General features: G+C 38.7%; 1 protein-coding gene across 1 annotated transcript in view; it reads right to left on the bottom strand.

Annotated features, from left to right (window-relative positions):
- EYS (eyes shut homolog) overlaps positions 1–21,487 on the bottom strand; it is a 940,845-nt gene that overhangs the window by 344,753 nt on the left and 574,605 nt on the right. Inside the window, exons 30-32 of the mRNA XM_049818234.1 lie at positions 20,970–21,094; positions 16,109–16,233; positions 11,073–11,322 (exon numbers count right to left, since the gene is read on the bottom strand). Of these exons, the coding sequence (XP_049674191.1) occupies positions 11,073–11,322; positions 16,109–16,233; positions 20,970–21,094 (500 nt within the window). The remainder of the gene's footprint in view (positions 1–11,072; positions 11,323–16,108; positions 16,234–20,969; positions 21,095–21,487) is intronic.

Here is a 21,487-nt window from a genome sequence, read left to right on the forward strand (position 1 = left end):
CTTCTTTGAACTTTTTGTATATTATGACATATAAACCACTATTTCACACTTCATCAATCCATTTTCTTATAAATGAGCCATGGATGCTATAATATTGTGGACTTTTCACATATTAGATTGTGAACAATTTTTGCAGATGAGTAAAATTTATTCCTTTTATTCCTTCTGAAATTTCTCTTCCAGCTTTCACTGTAATAAGAGTACACCTGAGATATCACTTTTCCTCCACTATTGCCATTTTACTTACATCAAAAGAGATTCATATAAAAAACTGATTGAAAGTTAGCCACATATTGATCTTCTCAAATTTTCTAATATTCTGCATTGTAATGACACACTAGATGACAGATTTGAAAGTATGACATAAACAAATATTGATAGATATTTTTATATACCTACACAATTTTTAAACAGAAAAGAAATATAATTTACTACACAGGCACAGCATTTTAGTGAGATTAATACAAAGGATTATTGACCTGAGAACTAAATATTTGATGAAGTTAAAAGTCAGTATTTTCAAAGTGAACAAAATATTTTTCAATGTAACTGAACTAAGAACTGTTCTATTGGTAGTATGCAACATATCTGTCTGTATCAGGAGTACAGAATATGTATGTTTATGGATATTTCTCAGTGTGTTTGTGAGTGTATTTAACAAACTTCATAGACAACAGGCTATGTGTATACACAAAATATATAATTTACATATATAGATTTTTACATGTCAATATACTCATAGAATCACAAAATCATTTAGGTTGGAAAAGACCTTTAAGATCATCGAGTCCAAACGTCAACTGAACACTGCCAAGTCCACCACTAAACCATGTCCCTAAGTGCCACGTTTACACGTCTTCTAAATACCCCCAGGGATGGTGACTCAACCACTTCCCTGGGCAGCCTGTTCCAGTGCTTGACAACACTTTTGGTGAAGAAGTTCTTCATAACATCTAATCTAAACCTCCCCTGGTGCAACTTGAGGCCATTTCCTCTCATCCTGTCTCCGGCCACCTGGCAGAAGAGACCAGCCCCCATCTCACTACAAGCTCCTTCCAGGTAGTTGTAGAGAGCGATCAGGTCTCCCCTCAGCCTCCTCTTCTCCAGGGTGAGCCATCCCAGTTCCCTCAGCCGCTCCTCATCAGACTTGTGCTCCAGGCCCCTCACCAGCTCGGTCGCCCTTCTCTGGACACGCTCCAGCACCTCCATGTCTTTCCTGCAGTGAGGGGCCCAAAACTGAACTCGGCACTCGAGGTGCGGCCTCACCAGCGCCCAGTACAGGGGGACGGTCACTTCTCTTGTCCTGCCGGCCACACCATTTCTGATACAGGCCAGGATGTTACTGGCCTTCTTGGCCACCTGGGCACAGTGCTGGCTCACATTGAGCCGGCTGTCGACCAACACCCCAGGTCCTTTTCCGCCGGGCAGCTTTCCACCTACTCTTCCCCAAGCCTGTAGCGCTGCATGGGGTTGTTGTCACCCAAGTGCAGGACCCGGCGCTTGGCCTTGTTGAACCTCATACAGTTGGCCTCGGCCCATCCAGCCAGCCTGTCCTACCCTCCAGCAGATCAGCACTCCTGCCCAACTTGGTGGCATCTGCAAACTTACTGAGGGTGCACTTGATCCCCTCATCCAGATCATGGATAAAGATATTAAACAGAACTGGCCCCAGTGCTGAGCCCTTGGGAGCACCACTTGTGACTGGCCACCAACTGGATTTAACTCCGTTCACCACCACTCTTTGGGCTCGGCCATCCAGCCAGCTTTTTACCCAGCAAAGAGTATGCCCGTCCAAGCCATCAGCAGCCAGTTTCTCCAGGGCAATGCTGTGGGAAAGTGTCAAAGGCTTTACTCAAGCCCAGGTAAACCACATCCACAGCCTTCCCTCATCTACTAAGCGGGTCACCTTGTCACCGAAGGAGATCAGGTTAGTCAAGCGGGACCTGCCTTTCGTAAACGCACGCTGATCCCCTGGTTGTCCTGTACGTGCCATGTGATGGCACTCAGGATGATCTGCTCCACAACCTTCCCCAGCATCGAGGTCAGGCTGACAGCCCTGTAGTTCCCCAGATCCTCCTTCCAGCCCTTCCTGTAGGTGGGCGTCCCATTCGCTAACCTCCAGTCAATGGGGACCTCCCCGGTCCGCCAGGACTGCTGACAAATGATGGAAAGTGGCTTGGGGAGCACTTCTGCCAGCTCCCTCAGTACCCTCGGGTCGATCCCAGCCGGCCCCATAGACCTGTGGGCGTCTAAGTAAGTGGTGCAGCGGGTCGCTAACCGTGTCCCATGTACTCAGTTTCATTCCGATACAGAAACTAGAAAATAGCAAATTATGTATAAATTTTAAAGAAGGGCTGATTTTCATTTGTTTACCTTTTTCTTGTTATGACACTCATGTACACAGAACCCCCACAGGTTTTCCTATGTCTTGCTTGCCTAGAAGTCTGAGTATGAAGCAACTGGAGTAAAAAACACAGCTCAAAGTTCCAGGCTATCAAAATGCTTTTGCTTGCAGGGCAGCAGGTTGCACCGAAGTAACAGCAGAAGCAGGCCAGGCTTGCATTAACACTTCAATGTGTTCCTTATTGGATCACTGGGGAGAATGACTGCATGTGAAAGAGGTCTGGAAAGTTACCAATTTCAAGCTTCCAGCAGTTAACAGAAGTAGTGCAAATACTGGATCGGGGTTCAAGGCGTTCACTTTGCATGAAATTCCACACTAACCTACATAGCTAGCATCTTAACTATGTTAGAAGTATTTCCTTCCTTGATATAGCAGATAGAACAAGACGCGTTTAAAATCAGCATATGGTAACAGCTCTCGAGAACAGGGAAACTAAAATGGGATGAATAATAATGATATGTCTGGCAGAACTGATAAAAGACAAAGTTTAAAGGAATCATGAGAGTGATGGTAGATCTAGCGAATGTAACAGACACAAATCAATATGATAAAACAGAATTAGAAGGCAAAGGTGTCGTGTAATTTCAACATTTTTCAGAAACCACAGCGTACACTGTTTCATATAATTGAATAGAACTTGGTTGAGGAGAAAGATGGAAAAGCATTACATTATTATGGAAAGCAGTGTGTAAAAAAGAATGAATGCTCTGAATTTTCCTTTCTCCTAGGAGTCTTTAATTAATAACAACTGAATGTGAGCAAGTGAGAAATCAAAATTTGAAATTTGGCAGAGCAAGATTTGAAAATAATATTGCATATGAGGAGCTTTCCAGTACGTGGCAATGTGACTATTATTAATCATATTTTTAGATCCCACTTCTTATGTTAGTCAGCCTTAAAGGAAATAATGATATATATTGAACACACACAGGTTAAGCAGTGGGAGTAGATGGTGCAAGAGAGGTATGAAAATCCACTTCAGTAAACTATTTGTTTAATGTGCGTTATTCCCCATAAATAATAGAATTAAAATCAGTTGGCTGCTGTGTAGTAGCTCTATTTCTCTGAGATGTGTTGTTAACATTGATATCTGGTTCTACTGGTTTAGGTCTCCCAGATGTCTTTGTGAGCTCCACCACCCACACACATAACATGAACAGAAAAGTTGGCCCAATATTCAATTCCTTTGCCAAAAACAAAAGCACAAAGAAGGAGGAAAGGAGAAGGTTTTACATCCTATCCCAGAATAGATGTCTAAAGCAGGTGGTACCACTTCTCTTCATGTACTACAGAGTCATATACTTTACATGGATTAACTAATGGATAGCTACAGGTAAGATGAATCCCACCCTTGGTGACTAACTAGATGCTTGCATAGAAGTAAATACTAGGAGTCTTTTTAAAAATGTCTGTATGGCAATTCTCTCCTGACAATTACAGGGTATCACAGAATCACAGAATAACTGAGGTTGGAAGGGACCTCTGGAGGTCATCTAATCCAACCCCACCTGCTCATAGCAGGGTCAGCTACAACAGGTTGCTCAGGACATTGTCCAGTTCAGTTCTGAATATCTCCAAGGATGGAAACTCCACAGTCTCTCCGGGCAACCTGTTCCAATGCTTGACTGCCCTAATGGTGTAAGAAGAAATAAATAAAGAAAAAAATTTTAAGCATTTCCTGCATTTCAATTTGTATCAATTGCCGCTTGTCCTGTCAGAGGGCACCACTAGGAAGTCTCTGGCTCTGTATTTATAAGGTCCCTCTGATAAGGTAAGATCACCTCCTGAGCCTTCTGTTCTTAAGGCTAAGAAATCCCAACTCCCTCAGACTCTCTTCATATGCAAGATGCTACAATCCCTTCATCATCTTCATGGCCTTTTCCTGGATTCACTCGAGTAAGTCCATGTCTCTCCTGTACCGGGACCAGAAATGGACACAGGACTCCAGATATGGTCTCACCAGTGCTTTACAAAGGGGAAGAATCAGCTGCCTTGACCTGGTCTCAAAACTTGCCCTAATGTCGACCAGGATGATGTTTGGCTGAACACAGATAGCCCTTTGAGCCTGGCGGTTCGGCCGGTTTTCAGTCCGTCTCACTGTCCACTCATCTAGTCCATACCTTGTCAGTTTGTCTGTGAGGACGTTATGGCAGGAAGCGTTGAAAGCCTCACTGAAGTCGAGACAGACAACATCCACTGCTCTCCCCTCATCCAGCAAGCCAGCCGCCTCTTCACAGAGGGCTGTCAGGCTGGTAAAGCTCTATTTCGCCTTCCTAGCTCCATGCCAACTACCCCTAATCACCCTCTTGTTCCTTCCTCCTGTGCTGTTGCTCCAACAGCTTCCCGGGAATTGAGGTGAGGCTGGCTGGCCTGTAGTTCCCTGGATCTTCCTTCTGGCCCCTCCTGAAGACAGGAGTGACGTACACTTTCTTCCAGTCACCAGAAACCTCTCCTGATCACCATGACCTTTCAAAGATTATCAGGAGTTGCCTCACAATGACTTCAGCCAGCTTCCTCAGCACTTGTGGGAGCATCACTGCATCAGGTCCAATGGACCTGTGTATACTCATTTTTATTAAATGTTCCCTCACCTCATCCTCTTCAAAGGCGAGTCTTCCTTGCTCCAGAATTTCTCACTGGTCTCAGGGATTCCCAAAGGCCAGTCCCACCTGTAAATAATGAGCCAAAGAAGGCACCGAGTACCTTGGCCTTGTTTGTGTCCTTTGGCACTAAGTTCCCTGCCTCATTCAGCAGATGGCCTGCATTTTCCCTAGTCTTACTTTTGCTGCTGGATAGCCTGTATGGAAGGCATTACTGCAGAAGTGGTCTGTAAATGTGCAGACCAAATTTCCCCAAACAGCCCTGCATTTTTAAAAATGGGCTTATTTTTCAAGCTGGTAGTAGAAAATGTTTGAGCTCCATAATTTAGACCAGAGACACCAGGTGAACAAATCATTACATGACTTCAAAGATCTTTGGATACCTGTGGAAACTATCTCTAAAGAAAGTTTCTTTTACTGTCTTCAAGTTGAAGAGCTTTCTACACACAGATAGAAGCTCTTCTGCTATTATAATTGAGATCAGGAGAATATTCACATCAACATGAGCATGGTCCTGTTACGGATAGGGATATTAAGCATGCATGCAGAACTTTGCAGAGTGCTAACAGATATTTCTGTGATGAAGAACTTAGATCATTCCCTCTAGTCCAATAAAAGATATTCTACAAACATGTCTTTCTCTCAGAACAAATTTATTTACAAAACATTATTTGCCAGAAGCAATGGTATGCTAGTTGAAATGCATACCTGGAGACCGAACCAAAGAACATACTTTTCTGCCAGAAAGATCCCATCTCTCACAGCCCTTTTTCAGAGGCCCCTGCTACTTTAAAGTCTCTTAGAACTTGCTGTAATGTATGAACTCATTGTCGGATGAGAATAACAATACTAAAACGTACAAAAAGTATGTAGTACACATCTTCCCCAGCGTGCAAGTTATCGATGGTGAATCATCGGTCTTTTTTCCCAAGTATTAGTAATATGAGTTATGAATAAATACACAAAGTCTAGTAAGCACAGAAGTGTACAGCAGGTTTAACAGCTTCACACATTTCTTCTACTATGGATATGCCAGTGTATTAAGGATCTTATTCATCCAAGAGCATTTCTGATTTGGCTTTATAATAGTCCTACTTCTTCAATTAAACAAAGCATAGATTTCCTTATGCATCAACACAAAGCCAAACATTACTTTCAGGGATGCACTGTCCCTCCTCATCTATTCTTCCCACTACAAAAAAAATCCAGCCATGGAAAATAAGATATGGAAAGATATTGCCTTTTAGGTCTCTTTCTGTGTACCTTGTAACTTATGTGTGTTCACGCATTTTGAACACATGGATACTGGAATCATGGCCGCAATACCCATTTCCTTTAACTCCCAAGCAATGTTCCACTCAAGGAGTGAGCTCTAAAGCCCTTTTCTGCTTTCTAAGAGAGTCTCTTTAAGAGGAAGGACTAGGAGATAATTCTCCATGATTCTTTTACAGGAAAGTTGAAAGGAAAGTATGGTTCAACTCTATTCTTTCTGGTATATTTGGGCCTCCAAGTTTCAGAGAGGAAACATACGGTGGTCAACTACACTACTATGGACCCCAAAGAGTTCACTTAGTGCCAAACAAGTCACAGGCATTGAAAGAAACACTTGGAAAGTGTATGGCATAATCCATGCAAATTTACTTCACGCTGAGGGTATGAAAGAGTAAGGAAAAAAAAAAAAAAAGAAAAAGAAGAGATTAACAGATTTTGTTAAAACCTAAGATATGTTTTTCTTTGCTATTTCTGAGGGAACTTTCTTAAGCCAGTAGTTATACACTAGATGTGGAGCCTGAGATTTATTTCCATTTTGATTCATATCTTGATCATTTGGGAATCCAGAGTGGTATGCTCAGACAACTTGACCTCATGAATGCAGGCACAGTACCAGGAGGCACTTCTGCCAGAAAGAATTTGATCTGTGTACTGTGTACTTCTGTATGCAGACGGAGAATGAAATCTACATGGACAAGTATTCACAGGAAAACAACTGTTATTCCATACCAAAAAAAAAATGTTTTACTTGTCTTTTAGCACCTTTGTGTGTAACTTTCATGTCTAGAAGCCTTTTTAATTTTTTAATGTGATTTAAATCAATGAAATAAAACCATTTTTTTCCTAGACAAACCTCCAAGGAAAGAATGAAAAGCAAGAAAAGTAAAAAATCTCTCCTTGGCTGGATGGGTATTTGTTCTGTAGAAAGTATTTTTATAAAAGTGCAGTATAAAAATGTAGTCTAAACCAATCAATAATCCCTAACATTTAATTCTAGAATTCATAGGGGTTTGTGTGTTCTTTTAATTCCCTGACTTTATTTCTGAGAGAGTTGTAATGTTCTTACAAAAGCAGTGTTTTAAAAAAATGTAGCCGTCATCTGTCTCATTTTGGAATGAGAAGTAGCAAGTTAATTACATTATATCTAAAAGTTATTCTTTCAAGAGATAAAAATACATTTTTCTCTGTACCTTTTTGACATTAAAAAATGTTAATACTCATATACTGTAACCACAGAGACACCTCCTGAATTTATATTTAAGTATGATGAAAGCTACACCCGAAATCCTGAAAACTTTACTGTAGTGAAGTGAATCTGTTCAGCTGCTCATTGCCTGCCAGCATTATAGCAGCCTCCAGCCTGCTTCTGTATTGATCTAGCAGCCTGTGTGGCAGAACCTGAAGAATAACCATCTGTGGCAGGTACAGCAGCAGGTGCCTTATCCACTGAACAGGCTGCTGCCTGATTACAATAAAACCCTTTCAAGCACCTGGCAACCTTGACAGACACTTTTATCTTTGTGTAAAAACACCCCACCACCTCGAAAAAGTTGTCTGAATAGAAATGAGAAACTCAAAAGATAATATCAGCTGATAAAGGCCAGAAACTGAATCCACTGCAGATATACTTTGAAGTCCAGGTAAGACAGTGTTTAGATTCCTGAGGAGTTCCTTATGCAGAGAAGTAGTGTCTGCTCATTTCATACACTTCAGCACAATATTGCTAATGTTCTTGCAAGGCAGAACTTATAGTAGGATAGCAGGTATGTAAAGATAAATGCTTCGTCACTAACATTTTACAAATTTCTGTTTGCACAGACGAGGCTTGTGCAGATAAAACCAAGTAAGATAACTCGTCACTAGAAGATTCAAATAATGACAACTTTTCAGGGTATCTGTCTATAGCTGTAAGTCTGTACCTGAAGTTTTTGTAGGAAGAAGATACACATCAAGAACACTTGACCGGATTATTTTTGACAATATTTTGAGTCTCACCTGCATCTATTAGTACCTGTGTTTTGAACTCAGAACTACGATTTATTACGTGGGTTAAAAGTAGCTCTTAAGATACACTATTCAGCTGAACATTTAAGAAAGTACCCTGACTTAATGAATGACATATCTCCATAATTGGATCATCCAGCTTTGTCTCCAGTAATTATTGAATTTCCTCTGTTGTTAGCTGCTGAATAGTAGTTAATCATTTTGTCAAGTCTATATTTGTCTCTTTAAAGGATGTAAGTGATGAAAATATAAAGAGATGGTCTTTGAAGGAGCAACAGTCAGACAATATGAATCAAAGTATAGGAAATGAGTATCTGGTTCTTGTCAAGGAAAAGGCAGAACAGACAATTCTATCAGTCAGAGATGTGTGTGTATTTCCTGTAATGGGATGCAAAGATGACAGTTCTGTGAACTCCACTGATGATGTTATTTTGCTAGATGAAGAAAATAAATACCCAAAAGTAATAGCAGTAGCTTCCATTAGTGTGTACCAGCTGGTTAATATCACTGAGTTCATCCAAAACATCTCATAAAATGGGGACTGTTTGCTATGCAGAACTTGGTCTGAGAATTCATCAGTTTTATTCCAGCCATAGAACATGTTGCACATATTTGGCTTAACTCACTTAAAGAATCAGCAGACTGTGATTTGATGTTTGTGAGTCTCTGGCTAATGGATGAAGTGGTAATAGCCAGATATTCACTAGGAAGAGATGTCTGCATTTGAGTTTCATGACTAACTAACAAATTAAGGGAAGACATCTGCTTTTAAATATATGTATTAGTAGGGGAATGAGAAATTATTGAAGGACTTCGTAATCTCCACTGCTCTTCTGATGCTGAAAAGACACCTGATAATTCTTCAGGACCCTTTCAAGGCAACCTAGAGAGAACTGAAGCTGCACTTGTAGAATCAGTTGTAAAATGTAATCTATGGGAGAGTAATGACTCGCTATTTAGTTCTATTTCAGCCCCTGGTATGTTACTAATTACTAAACTCATGTCTGTGGCAGATAAAGCAACAGTCTGGTGCTGCTCTAATGATGAAACTTGTGTAGGGAAAACAGTAAGTGTCATTAAGGAACTAGTGATAAACAAGATTGTATCATCATTATGCTGGGGAAGAGGTACCGACCTTAAATCTATGGAAGTATCAGTAGCTACATATGGTACAAGTGTGATATTAGACTTTTATTTTTACCGAGACCTGAACAGCAGAACTGAGAAAGTGTGAAGAGAGAACATCTGTTGAGGTTGCTATCCTGAATATTGTTGAAAACTCTCCAGTGGCAATTAGTCCTCGTAGTCCACAGCTCAGTTTAGACAAATTAGTGGTCAGAAGTATCTCACAGGTGAAAATACCTACCTTTTTCAGAACTTTAAGGATAAAAATGTAGGAAAAAACCCCAAAACAAACAGCAACCAAAAAAACCCAAACCAAACCAAAGAAAAAAAAAACACATAAGAGAAAAGAAAATATTTAATAACTTTGGCTCTGGACTGAGCCTGCAGGAAATTACATGGCCATCAAAACCTCATTCAGTCTTACCAAAGTATTATATAGCAGACAAGCACAACTCTGCAAATCATATTCTTAATAAAAGTGTACAAGCGGTGTTAGTGACCTCAATAGTTGAGTAAATGCAAACCTCCCACTATTCATATTCTGTATGAGGGCCAACGTCAGACGAAGTGGCACTGCTCAGAACAGAAGTATTAAATTTTCTAAATCAAACTGCTACTGTGAATCAATATAAAATGAATGAATTACAAGTGTTATCCATTGAGAACATCAGCAAACTAGTTGACATGGTATTTTGGAAGACACACAGATGTAATTGCATTTACTAACTGCATTTCACTCAGTGTCATTACTGACATCAAGAAGGAATATTACGTATTGAGAATGCAACAAAAGCTTAGGTATATCCCCAAAAGACTAGTCTGTACAGAAATCAAACATTCAGTAAAACTCATTTACCCAAATTAAAAAATAGGTCTCCTGGCCTATTTCTTATACAGGTAATTACTTTGAAAGAATATATAAGCAAAAAATTCTGAAACTAACTGTAAAGAGGATGCCTTATACACATTCTATCTGTATAATACTAGCTTGAGTAAAATGAACAGGCCACAGTGAAGGTATAATCTTCAAAATAAAATGTTGCACTCCTGTTAGTGTTGACTTTTCTTCAAATATTTTAAACATAACAGGATAGGCAATTTTTTGGCTTCCCAAAACCATCACTATAAACAGTGAGAATGGCAGAGATGTTGAGACGCTTGTTCCAGGTATTTTTAGTGAAAAAACATCTAGATGCGCAGAAAAGGAAGCACTCCTCAGAAAACATGCGAACTGGGAAAGGAAAATCAAAGTCCCCATGGAGTAAGGCAAATTATCTTTCTGCTGCTGACTAGCCAACGAAGAATGGAAGATTGGCATTAGGGTCAGAGACTGCTGAATAAGATTGCTTGATATGAGGCATATGAAATAGTACACTCTAGCAAAGCAAACTGAAAACCAGGCTAAAAGGAAGTGCATTTTTCCTTACTGGATGTGCAAAATGCTGGGAAAAATTCTTTTGAGATAAAAGAGTAATTTTCCAGTTACATAAAAATGCAATTAAGAAAGGATAATGAATTAAATCAAAAGAATAGAAGGTAGTACAGGAATTAGAAAACAACATTCTTAAGAAGAAAATTAATGAATTTTGAATATTCTTACCATTTAAGAAGCACTAACAAGGAAAGAAGTTTGATATATGCACTACTCAGAAGCTTTTTCTACTTACCTTGGGACACCTCTCCTGTATGAAAATCAGAAGCATGTTTAGACCAAAGTTCCATAGACACAGCCAGGGCTGATGGAAGGTCATTTTCTAAAATCTCAGCAGGAAGCACTTCAGCCACTTCAGTGACAGTTTTCTTGCTTTGGGGGATAGTAGGTAAACAGGTGACATTGTTTATTCCATCAACACAAAGAAACCCAGTGGAGCAGGACTGTGTAAGGCAATCATTGTAATTAAGCTCACAGCTTCGTCCCTGAAAGAGAATTTTTAAAAAAACATTTTTGAAGGCAATTTGCATTTCATAGTCATGTTAGTTCAAATTATTGCTTTCTTTTGATTCTAAAATGTTGTTTGCTTATATTAAACTGTCCACACTTTTGAAAGCAAATCTAATCATGTGGAAAATATTGCTTAACTAATTTAATAGTATAGTTGTATATTTTAAATTTTAACTAAATGATAATTTGACTCTTGGTATTACAAGTTATCAATAAAAATAATTTCCCCACAGATTTGTAATTGGAAAGTATCAAAGATAGTACTGTCACAAGTAACAGAAAGTGGTTAAAATAACAATCTTCAGTCAGCATGTACAGAAAACTCTGTACAGTGGACTCAGCTGTCTAAAAACCTACAGTTTGTTCTGATTGTCAAGTTAATATATTCTTTATTTTTGTACACTGAAGCTCAGTATTTGTTGCCTGTTGTTACCAAATCTTCACACAATGCCTTGTTAACACATAAAGTTCACAGACAACTCTTAAAAAAGAAGAAATGTAGTGGCAGTCTCAAATTTGACCTGGCACTCACTTTTTATTTTTTATCAAGACTAACAATTCATGGGAATCCTGAAATATCTTTCCTAGTAATAAATTAAAAATGTTCATATTCAGTGGCCTGTAAAAAAGGCAAGAAATAAAGCATTTCTTTTACAGCAATAATTATGTGAATTAAATGCATTCTTGAAGTGTGAAATAAATATATGCTGAAGCCAGGCCTGGGTTCATTTAATTTTCACTTCTGTTGTAATGAACTAACGGGCTATGTGAAGAGATACAGTTAACAACTTAGCTAACCTAGAAGGATCTTGCATATCTGGATAGCTCTTTAGAATATGCACAGTGTCATCCCTGAAAGACATGCATCTCTGACAACATATCATTCTGATATAATTTCTGACTGAAGCTTCTCCTGCAGCGGGGCCCATGTAAGAAAATCCAAGTCAATTCTCTCATGCTCAATAAGCATGTGCTCATTGCACACCTTCCCTCTGACAAGATGCTGAAATAGTCTCTCTTGTCTACCTGGCTAGCTACTCACACAGAACTTGAAGCAGCTTACATTTTCTGAGATCTCGATCAACTATTAAATTCACTTATGATATTAGGGAACAATAGGAGGTGCAAGAGAGAAAGAGGCAGAAATGCAGACATAGAAACTGAAATTACTTTTCTTACAAGTGCTTTAAATAATTCAGTGTTTAAAATGGAAGAGGTTAAATTGAGGGGTTTCGAATGATTTAGATACATCCATGCTTGTTTCCATCAAGTTCTTAATTTGTTTTGGCAAGCAAAAGAGCTATCTGGTAAATTCATGGCACCTTATAAAATCACTCACTGTATCGGTATTCCAAAGCACGAAGGAACAGCAGGCCAATTTATATGTCAGATTTCCATACAATGACAAAAAGCCATTTCCTCCTTGCTCTCTTCTAATTCCACACATAGCACAAATGATCAGTTTGAATAAGACTTCTGTCCAATAATCTTTCTTAATCCTATAAAACTTATGTTTCATTCTGACTTTCCCTGTGACAAATTAGTGCATTTTTATTACTATTGCATGTAATGGTGAAGAGCATTTGATTATGATTTTATGACTCATAGAAACAAGGCAGATGTGGATAACCTCCACTGTGCATGAAGGGTACATTAAATAGTCATAGATAATTTTGATGGCCTTGAAAGTGTCTGTAAATGCTTTAACAGTTTCCATGCAGGCAGATGGTGTGGATTTGTATTTAAAAGTAGGTATGTGTCTATACATGTTTCCATGTAAAAAGTAAATATTTATTCCATATACTGCTGGCTATGCTCTTTGTATCAAAATTTATGAGAAACTTCATGATCCATACTTTACGATCCATACTTCAGATAGCATTACATACAGACTACAGAAGATTTACTTAACACACACTGTAGATGGAGTTCCTTGAATACTTATTTCTCTGGGAGTTCCACTGTTTCCACCCCACACTTACTCAGGGTGAGGAACCAGAACCCATCAGGGGCCTACCAAATACACATCTTCAGATGTTTAGATCCTAACTCCTTATCCATCATACTGAAGATAGGTATGTTAAACTTTTTTCTGGTTTTTTTTTTCCATGTTTTCTTTCTCTGCTGTGGACTTTCCAAAGCATAGTGGAATCTGAGGGACTGAAGATGGAACAGTGAATAATGGAATAAAAGCAAAGACAATACATCTTAAATTCCAGCTACTTCAAAGGTTTGTTACTTTTCCTTCTGTAAGGGCTTGTTCTGCAAAATACTGTACAGTTAACACCCAAGCTATGTACTAATAGAAAAGCTGCCCCCATGGGACAAATATCTATCTAGCTCCATCATCAGTGAGCTATTAATGAATATTTGGGGAAGAATGCAGGAAGAAAACAAACAGAGTTTGCATCTGATAATTCACCAAATACACCATTCCAACTTCTGGCAATGAGTAATTCAAAGACTCCCTAAGCCAGAGTAACATTTAGAAGAGTAATTTGAATAACAATGAACCTATCCTCCTTTTAACTCATTTTTTGGACTTATTTGTACTTTTGTTCTCTACAGGATCATGATACACTTACTTGTACCAACGAATTTTGCAAAGAGTGAAAAAATAATTTCTTTATACAGATTTTATGATTGCCGTATGGTGGTTTTATTTGGCATTCAGAAGATTTTTTTGTGAGAAATAAATACTAAAAAAATAGTGTAATTGATCTTCTCCGTTACAGTTGTTCATGCAGGATAAGTATAAATACTTAATGAACAAAATGAGATTATTTTAACATGAGGGTCTGACTGTTTTCCATATAAAAAGTCTGTGTCCCTCAACCGATATATACTTCATCATCACCTGACCTTATTTTGAATGCCAGCCTGCATGGTATGAAGTTTGATTGGAACTGGAAATTCCACTGTGAATGTTGGGGGGGGGGGGGGGGGGAGAAGTTGTGAAGAAGGACTTAGAAATGTCCTGTAATAAGAGCACGAACACAACAGTCTTCTGGTATTTCAGACTTCAACATATTATTGTCAAGGTCCTGATCAGCCTCATAATTTTCTGCAGTCCATCTCTGCAACCTCTTCCTTCACACTCACAGGCCTAGCTCCCTGTGCTCAAGGTCAGCTCTGATACTGTGCAACCTTGGATCAGCCTGCACTGAAAAGAGCTAGACTGTAAGAAAGATGTGTGAGATGCCTCATCTAGGGCCTTCATACCTGAGCTCAGAAGCTGCATTTAAGCTCAGGCCCTTGCCTTTGGTCCTGACTGAGCTAACAATAAAGCTAAAGCCTGCTATAGTAAGCCCAGTATTTTGTTGATCCTGACCTGGTCTTGCTGCCTTGACTTCCTGGCTTGACCTTAAACTTGCTCTGTGATCATGGACTTGCCTGGCAGCACCTGGACTTCTGGAAGAACCTTTTGGATAGTTACCACCATCACTGGTCTTGCTTTGCTGTCCTTGTTTGGGTACTGTGGGACTCCATCCCTCGCCAGTAAGGTCATTGCCCCTGCCTACCTTGCTGCGACCCTTGGCTCCTGGCCTGCCCTCCCTTGTGGAGCAGCCCACTTGTGCTCCTCGACATGTGCTAGTATGTGCTGGGGATATCCTTGAGAGAAAGGGCATGGGACAGAGATTAATATGGTGCCTGAGAAGAACTGAAGACAGAGTGATTTTTTTCACTTTTTAGAAAAACTTTTTTTTCCATTTTATTGCTTTGTTGCTTCTTCCCTCATTGACTGTAAATGAGAATGTTCTGCTGTAGAAAGAAGCCCTGAAAACGGCTAACGTCTGAAAAGCTACTTGTTTCTTTCTTGACTTGGTTGCAGAGAATCATCTATGAAGGTAAATCTGAATCTTACTAGCAGTAATCTGCTCCTTCCCTTTTACAGACATAAATACACCAAATAAATGGTGCATAAATATTAAAAGAAGCATCCCTGTCATCATTTATAAAGAAAAAGTATTCATATAACAATTTCAAGCTTGGAGTTGTAGAGATAAGAATTACTGAAGTAAGACAAAAAAATCATGTATTCCTTCCTCTCCCTGTTACTAAACCCAAAGTATTAAATGATAATACTATTAAGTTAAACCTGAAGCGCGATGAGGTAAAGCACAAGCTCAAATTGGAGGTACCAACTGCATCTCTTCAACTACAAAAAGACCTGGCATAAAAAGGTGGTGGCAGCATGGAAATTTCAACCTTAGATGAATACAGCACTGGCATTTAGCCAGCCACAAAGGATTCTTTTGGTATGTTAAACAGAGAGAATAAAACATAGGACCAAAGCCCACAGAGTCAAGCATTCAAAGGAATTGTTTGATTTAGTTTCAGGGAACTTGTTTTCAAAATATCTGTCTGTATGCAATAGTTTCAAGTATGAGTTATCTTAGCAATTAAAAATACTAATTGGTATGTGAAATAAAAATATTAATTGATATGTAAAAAAATACTAATTAGTGTTTAAAAATATTAATGTACTCTGGCAACTGACAAGGCCATTATATACACTCACACTTTTCCACTTTTTATGGATATTAGGTAACTAATTCTCTGGAATATTAGAGCTCCTGCTAGCAAAACAAACAAACAAACAAAATAAACAAAGAAAAGTTACTAAAATACAGTATTTTTCAGAAAGGCCAGATTTTATGTGAGTGAGGTTAAAAAGGAAAAGGATTACATACAGTATTTTCTGTGCAACAATGAATAGTCAGGGTAAGGGAAGGAGAAGAAAGAATGTCAGCATCTCACCACAAATCCTGGCTTGCAAAAACAGGCATAACCGAAGCTGGGGTCCTTCTGAACACAGATGCCATGTATGCAGGGGTTGGATACGCACTCATCAACATCCAGCTCACAATGGAGGCCTTCCCATCCTGTAAGCAAAAAAACAAAACAAAGCTAAAACAAGACCCATTAAAATCTAAATCCATTTCCTAAGTGTCAATCAAAAAAAAGCTATGGGTAACTATAATCAATCTTCACATGTACATAAATACATAGTACAGGATGGGTATGAACTGGTTTGGGCTGTGGTTTCTCAAAGTAGAAAAAAAGAGTATAAATAGTGTAACAATAAACAAATGCAATCCAAACTATATGGACATTATAATTATACTCTACTGAACATCCATTAGGGAAGTTAATATTTGCCGACATCTATTTCTGTAGAGATGTTAGTAAGCAAACAAGAGTAAAACCTGAATATATTCTTTCATGACTGAATTAGCTGACTCAACGGGTTGCCCTTCACCTACGGAATTATCTATATCATTCTCTCTCTTGTGGTGAAGAATAGGCAAGGGTAAAACACTCCCTGAAATCTCTTATCTCATTCTAGATCTGCATATTGCAACCAAAGCTCTATTTTTTCCAAAATTTAAACTGAAAGGATATGGAATTGCCTATATTAATTTTTGACCTTTTTATCCCGTTCATTAAACTTGTGCATTATTGCCACACTGGGGAAGAAAAATCGGAGGTTTAGATAGATAAAAATAGTTACAGTTACACAAAATAAAATAAAGGGAAGAAGTTTAAAAGAGAAACTCTGAGACAGATTACTGTACCAGATCAATGAGGACAATTTCTGAGCAAATACAGGTTTGCATTTGAATACCATCAGAATACCATCTTCCTGTACTTCAATAGTCAGATTACTGGCATTTTTGTTAATATGAATGTCTTATAAAAATCTCCTTTATAACTAAGTACACCCTTAAATTAGAGGCCAAAAGCTGATCTGGAAGTTGGTTTTTAGATCATGTAATTTGAGCCTGCCTTGAACTTGCTCCTTGGAGTCTAAGCTGAACTCGAAGCAGCCCATTTGCTCGGTAAATACAAACCCAGATTTTTGTAAAAAATGGCTAGTTATTGAAGAACACCAGACCTTCTGCCATGGTACTCCCACCACACATTACACATTGGTTATTTCTCCAATTAAATTCTCCCATTTGTAAACGAACAAACAAACAAAGCCCCTCAAACCCCGAAAAAAACCCAGCAGTCCCCTGCTGACACAAGTCTAGCTGCCCCTGTCCTGCATTTGCCTCGGAGCATGCACCAAACGGACCCAGCAGTTAATTCCAGTCCTGCTCTAGCTGCCCTGCTACAAGTGCAGCCTGCCCCAGCTAAAGACTTCAGCTGTGAGGCCGCTATTAGTTCCAGTGGCTGCTGCTGTTGCTTGTGAGCTGTCTGAGATGCTGTTCGAACACAGTTTACATCTCTCGGTGCTGCTTCTGCACCTGAACAGCCTGCAGCTGCAGCCACATGCATCCATTATTCTAAGGCCATGGGCCTGCTACTGGGACAATAGCTGACAAAATTCATGATCCATTACGGAATGGATTTGTCACAGCTAAATCAATTCCCTTTTCTGGTATCACATGCTGTCACCACATGCTTCATTTTGTTCTCTGGAGGTTTTTGGAAAGCTGCAATCATCTGCCATGTTCCTACTTCTGTCTTGCCACTATCCCTTTTCCATTTCATTAAATTTCAACTGTGGATCTGTTGCTGGGTATCTCAGACTTTCTGCCTTGTGTAAAGTTCTTTCCCATAGTTGCCTTTACAGATTCAAAAATACTCAATCCTGTCTCTATGTTTCTAAAGGTGAAGCTTAGCAGAGAAATCCAAGACCTATCATACGCGAATAGTAGTAGCCTGCAACAAAAGCAGGTTTTTTCAAGCATTTCTACGTTCTGTCTCTGGAAGATATTTTTTCTTTATCTACTAATGCCTGTCTTCAGTTGTGCAACTTTCAAAAAAGCTATTCCTTCCAAAGGTTCCCCTGCGTCTCCAAATTAACTCCTTTTCTGAGCTGCAACCTTCTCATCTCTTCAGCTGTTTCAGAGACTCCAATAACATTTGAAAATACCACATTAGTTGGAAAAAACCAAGATACATAGCCACAGTGCATATACCTAATACATGTGGTTCCTTCACTGTGTCTTTTCCTGGCGGAGAAATAATGTAGAGATCTTTCACCCCTACTAGTGAATGCTATTACAAAAAGCAATGTCAAAGAAAGGCAGCTCACACTTCGGTTGGAAGGTGTTTAAAACATGTTCGCAGCAGGAGTGAGTTCCAAGGCCCCAGAGAAGCTGCTTCTACTTATACCAAACATTTCCATCTACAGTTGCATAGAGACAGTAGTTACAGTCCTTGGCTGGCAAGCAATTTTTAAATGTCTATATTCAAATACATTTAAAGTATTACTAGCTTTAAAAATGAGGAGAAAAATTTTGAATTCAACAATGTATTCTGTGTGAGGCACTGTAATGATAAAAAACCATATCTTTTAAGTTTTTAAGTCATCTGTATTGGTAAAGTGATATATGGCCATATGCAGTACCAGGTAGAGTGAGGGGACATACAGCTTTATCCACATGGAATTTCTGTGCTGAGAGGAAAAAAGAATAGAGTACTGAAGACAGGTCATGACTCACACTTTTAAGATCAGAAAGGACCTTTATGATCACGAATTCTGACCCTCTGTATGGCAAAGTCCAGAAACTTTTCACTCAGTGGTCAATACATCAGGAGTATAGTGTCTTTCTGGATTACTGAGTATCTCTTAAACATTAAAAAACATGGCTATAAAAACATTAATCTGTGAGCAAGTGTCATGGTTTAACCCCAGCCAGCAACTAAGCACCACGCAGCCGCTCACTCACTCCCCCCCATCCAGTGGGATGGGGGAGAAAATCAGGAAAAGAAGCAAAACCCGTGGGTTGAGATAAGAACAGTTTAAAATGACAGCAGTAATAATAAAAGGATTGGAATATACAAATGATGCTCAGTGCAATTGCTCACCACCCACTGATCAACACCCAGCCAGTTCCCAAGCGGTGATCCCCCTGCCCCCACTCCCCCCAGTTTCTGTACTGGGCATGACGTCCCACGGTATGGAATACCCCTTTGGCCAGTTTGGGTCAGCTGCCCTGGCTGTGTCCCCTCCCCAACTTCTTGTGCCCCTCCAGCCTCCTTGCTGGCTGGGCAGGAGAAGCTGAAAAACTCTTGACTTAGTCTAAACACCACTTAGCAACAACTGAAAATATCAGTGTGTTATCAACATTCTTCGCATACTGAACTCAAAACACAGCACTGTGCCAGCTACTAGGAAAAGAGTTAACTCTATCCCAGCTGAAACTAGGACAGCAAGTTAGTCCTAAAACTAATTAGGGTCTAGTAAGCCAAAGATAATTCCATTTAAGTCTTACGTATTGGAGTATCATTCCTCAGTACTAATTAAACAAATGAATAAACTGTCCATATCGACTCTTATTATGTATGCACGCACACACACACACACTCTTGCTTCAGTACCTTGCATACATTTTTTTTTCTCCTTAAATCTGTCACATATAGTTTTGTAAACTGCACTAGGGACACTTCAGAATGAAAAAAATATGTAAAATAAAATCTGGTTTTATTAATATTCAATTCATTATGTACTTTCTTTTTAATGAAGAACAAGCATGGATACTAATCTATGTAAAAATTACACGAACAGATTGTTAGAAAGTCTGCAGAAAAGTTTTGTGCAATACATATATGGTCACTTGATTCAGGAGTTTAGCAAGATCTTACTGCTTGTAAATCAAAACCAACAAGCGATCATAGCGCAGTACAAAGAGAATAAGCAGATCAGGTGTATGAAGATATCATGGGTGAATAAAATATTTATCTTCCAGAATGTATCTAAATAATCTCTAAAATAATCACTAGGAAATCTTGGATCAGTACCATCAAAGAAAGTATTCAGCAGCGCAGGTCTGTACAGTAAGAAACAATAGACTTAAACTGAAAAATTAAAGTTTCAGGAGGTAGGTACTAGTATAATTCTTAAATTAAGAGTAACCGAATTACGAAGAAGTATGCTTCAAGGCAGTTATTTATACCCTACTTATGTTGACAAAAGGCTCTTTATTAATAGACATGACAGGAGATAGTGAGTAGTCCTGAACAGATTAAATTTTTGATTGTGTGACAATGCAGGCTGACTGTGACCTTTGCTTTTGTGTAAATACTAAAACCCTTATACATTCCTAAGTCACAAGACCTGTTCAATTTGTTCTGTGTCAGCATAAGAAAACAGCTCCCACTTTTTTTTCAGAAAGTGCTTGTTTTCATTCCATTCATAATTGTTCAGAAAATTTATTTTCATCCCAGCCAGCAGACCTAAGCATGGCTATGTGTGACAACAACAACAACAACAACAACAACAACAAATATTAGTTAAAATGTTCAGCATTTCTTTTCAGTCAATCTTATTCTGTAGCTAGTTAAATTTTCTAGTCGCTATACAGTGCCTACTTGACTGCTTGGTCAGTAAGTTACATTAGTAAAGATCACACATAATAAACCTAGCTCTAGATAATTCTTCAGACTCACTTAATGAGCTGGTTTTAGTTTTAAGTCCTTCTAACATGCTCATTAGATTAGTTAATTGTCTTTAGATTTCATTCAAAAAGCTTGTCAGAGACATAGTTAATCTTTTTGTACCCTATAGGTTATATACAAATGAAGAGCTGCATATAATTTACCAATTTTCTCAGTAGTAACATTGATAATATCATTGTTTAAGATTGTTCTGTCAGATGTCAGTTACCTTGTTGACATTTACAAGTGTATCCATTGATATGATCTTCACAGGTTGAGCCATGCAGACAAGGTGATGAATTACACTCGTTAACTTCTATTTCACAAAACTGTCCAGAAAATCCAGCAAGACACCTGAAGCAAACAACATTCCAAAGTGTTATACTATGCATAAAAATCATATAAAATATACTGTGTGTGGAAACAATTTGTATAAATTATGAGCATTAACAAGACACAATCTTGTATATTCCTTTCTGTTTTAAGGAGTATTTTACTGGAACTCTTCCAAGTTTCACACTGTAATCCATGCTGATCTTTTAGGGGATTTATGACAGCAAAACCCATCCACAAATTTCACATCTGGATCATAATCAAACATAACAGTCTCAGTTACAGTTTACTGGTTCTATCAAGGTGAGCACAAACCTTTCTTAATGTACTCTTGGGAGACTGTTTGTCTACTAAAATAGTTTATTTAGCTAAGTAACTGCAGTCTATGTTTGGAAAACTGCTCGTTGAGAAATG

Source organism: Accipiter gentilis, chromosome 15, assembly GCF_929443795.1.
Source record: "Accipiter gentilis chromosome 15, bAccGen1.1, whole genome shotgun sequence".
In the NCBI taxonomy this organism is placed as follows: Eukaryota; Metazoa; Chordata; class Aves; order Accipitriformes; family Accipitridae; genus Astur; species Astur gentilis.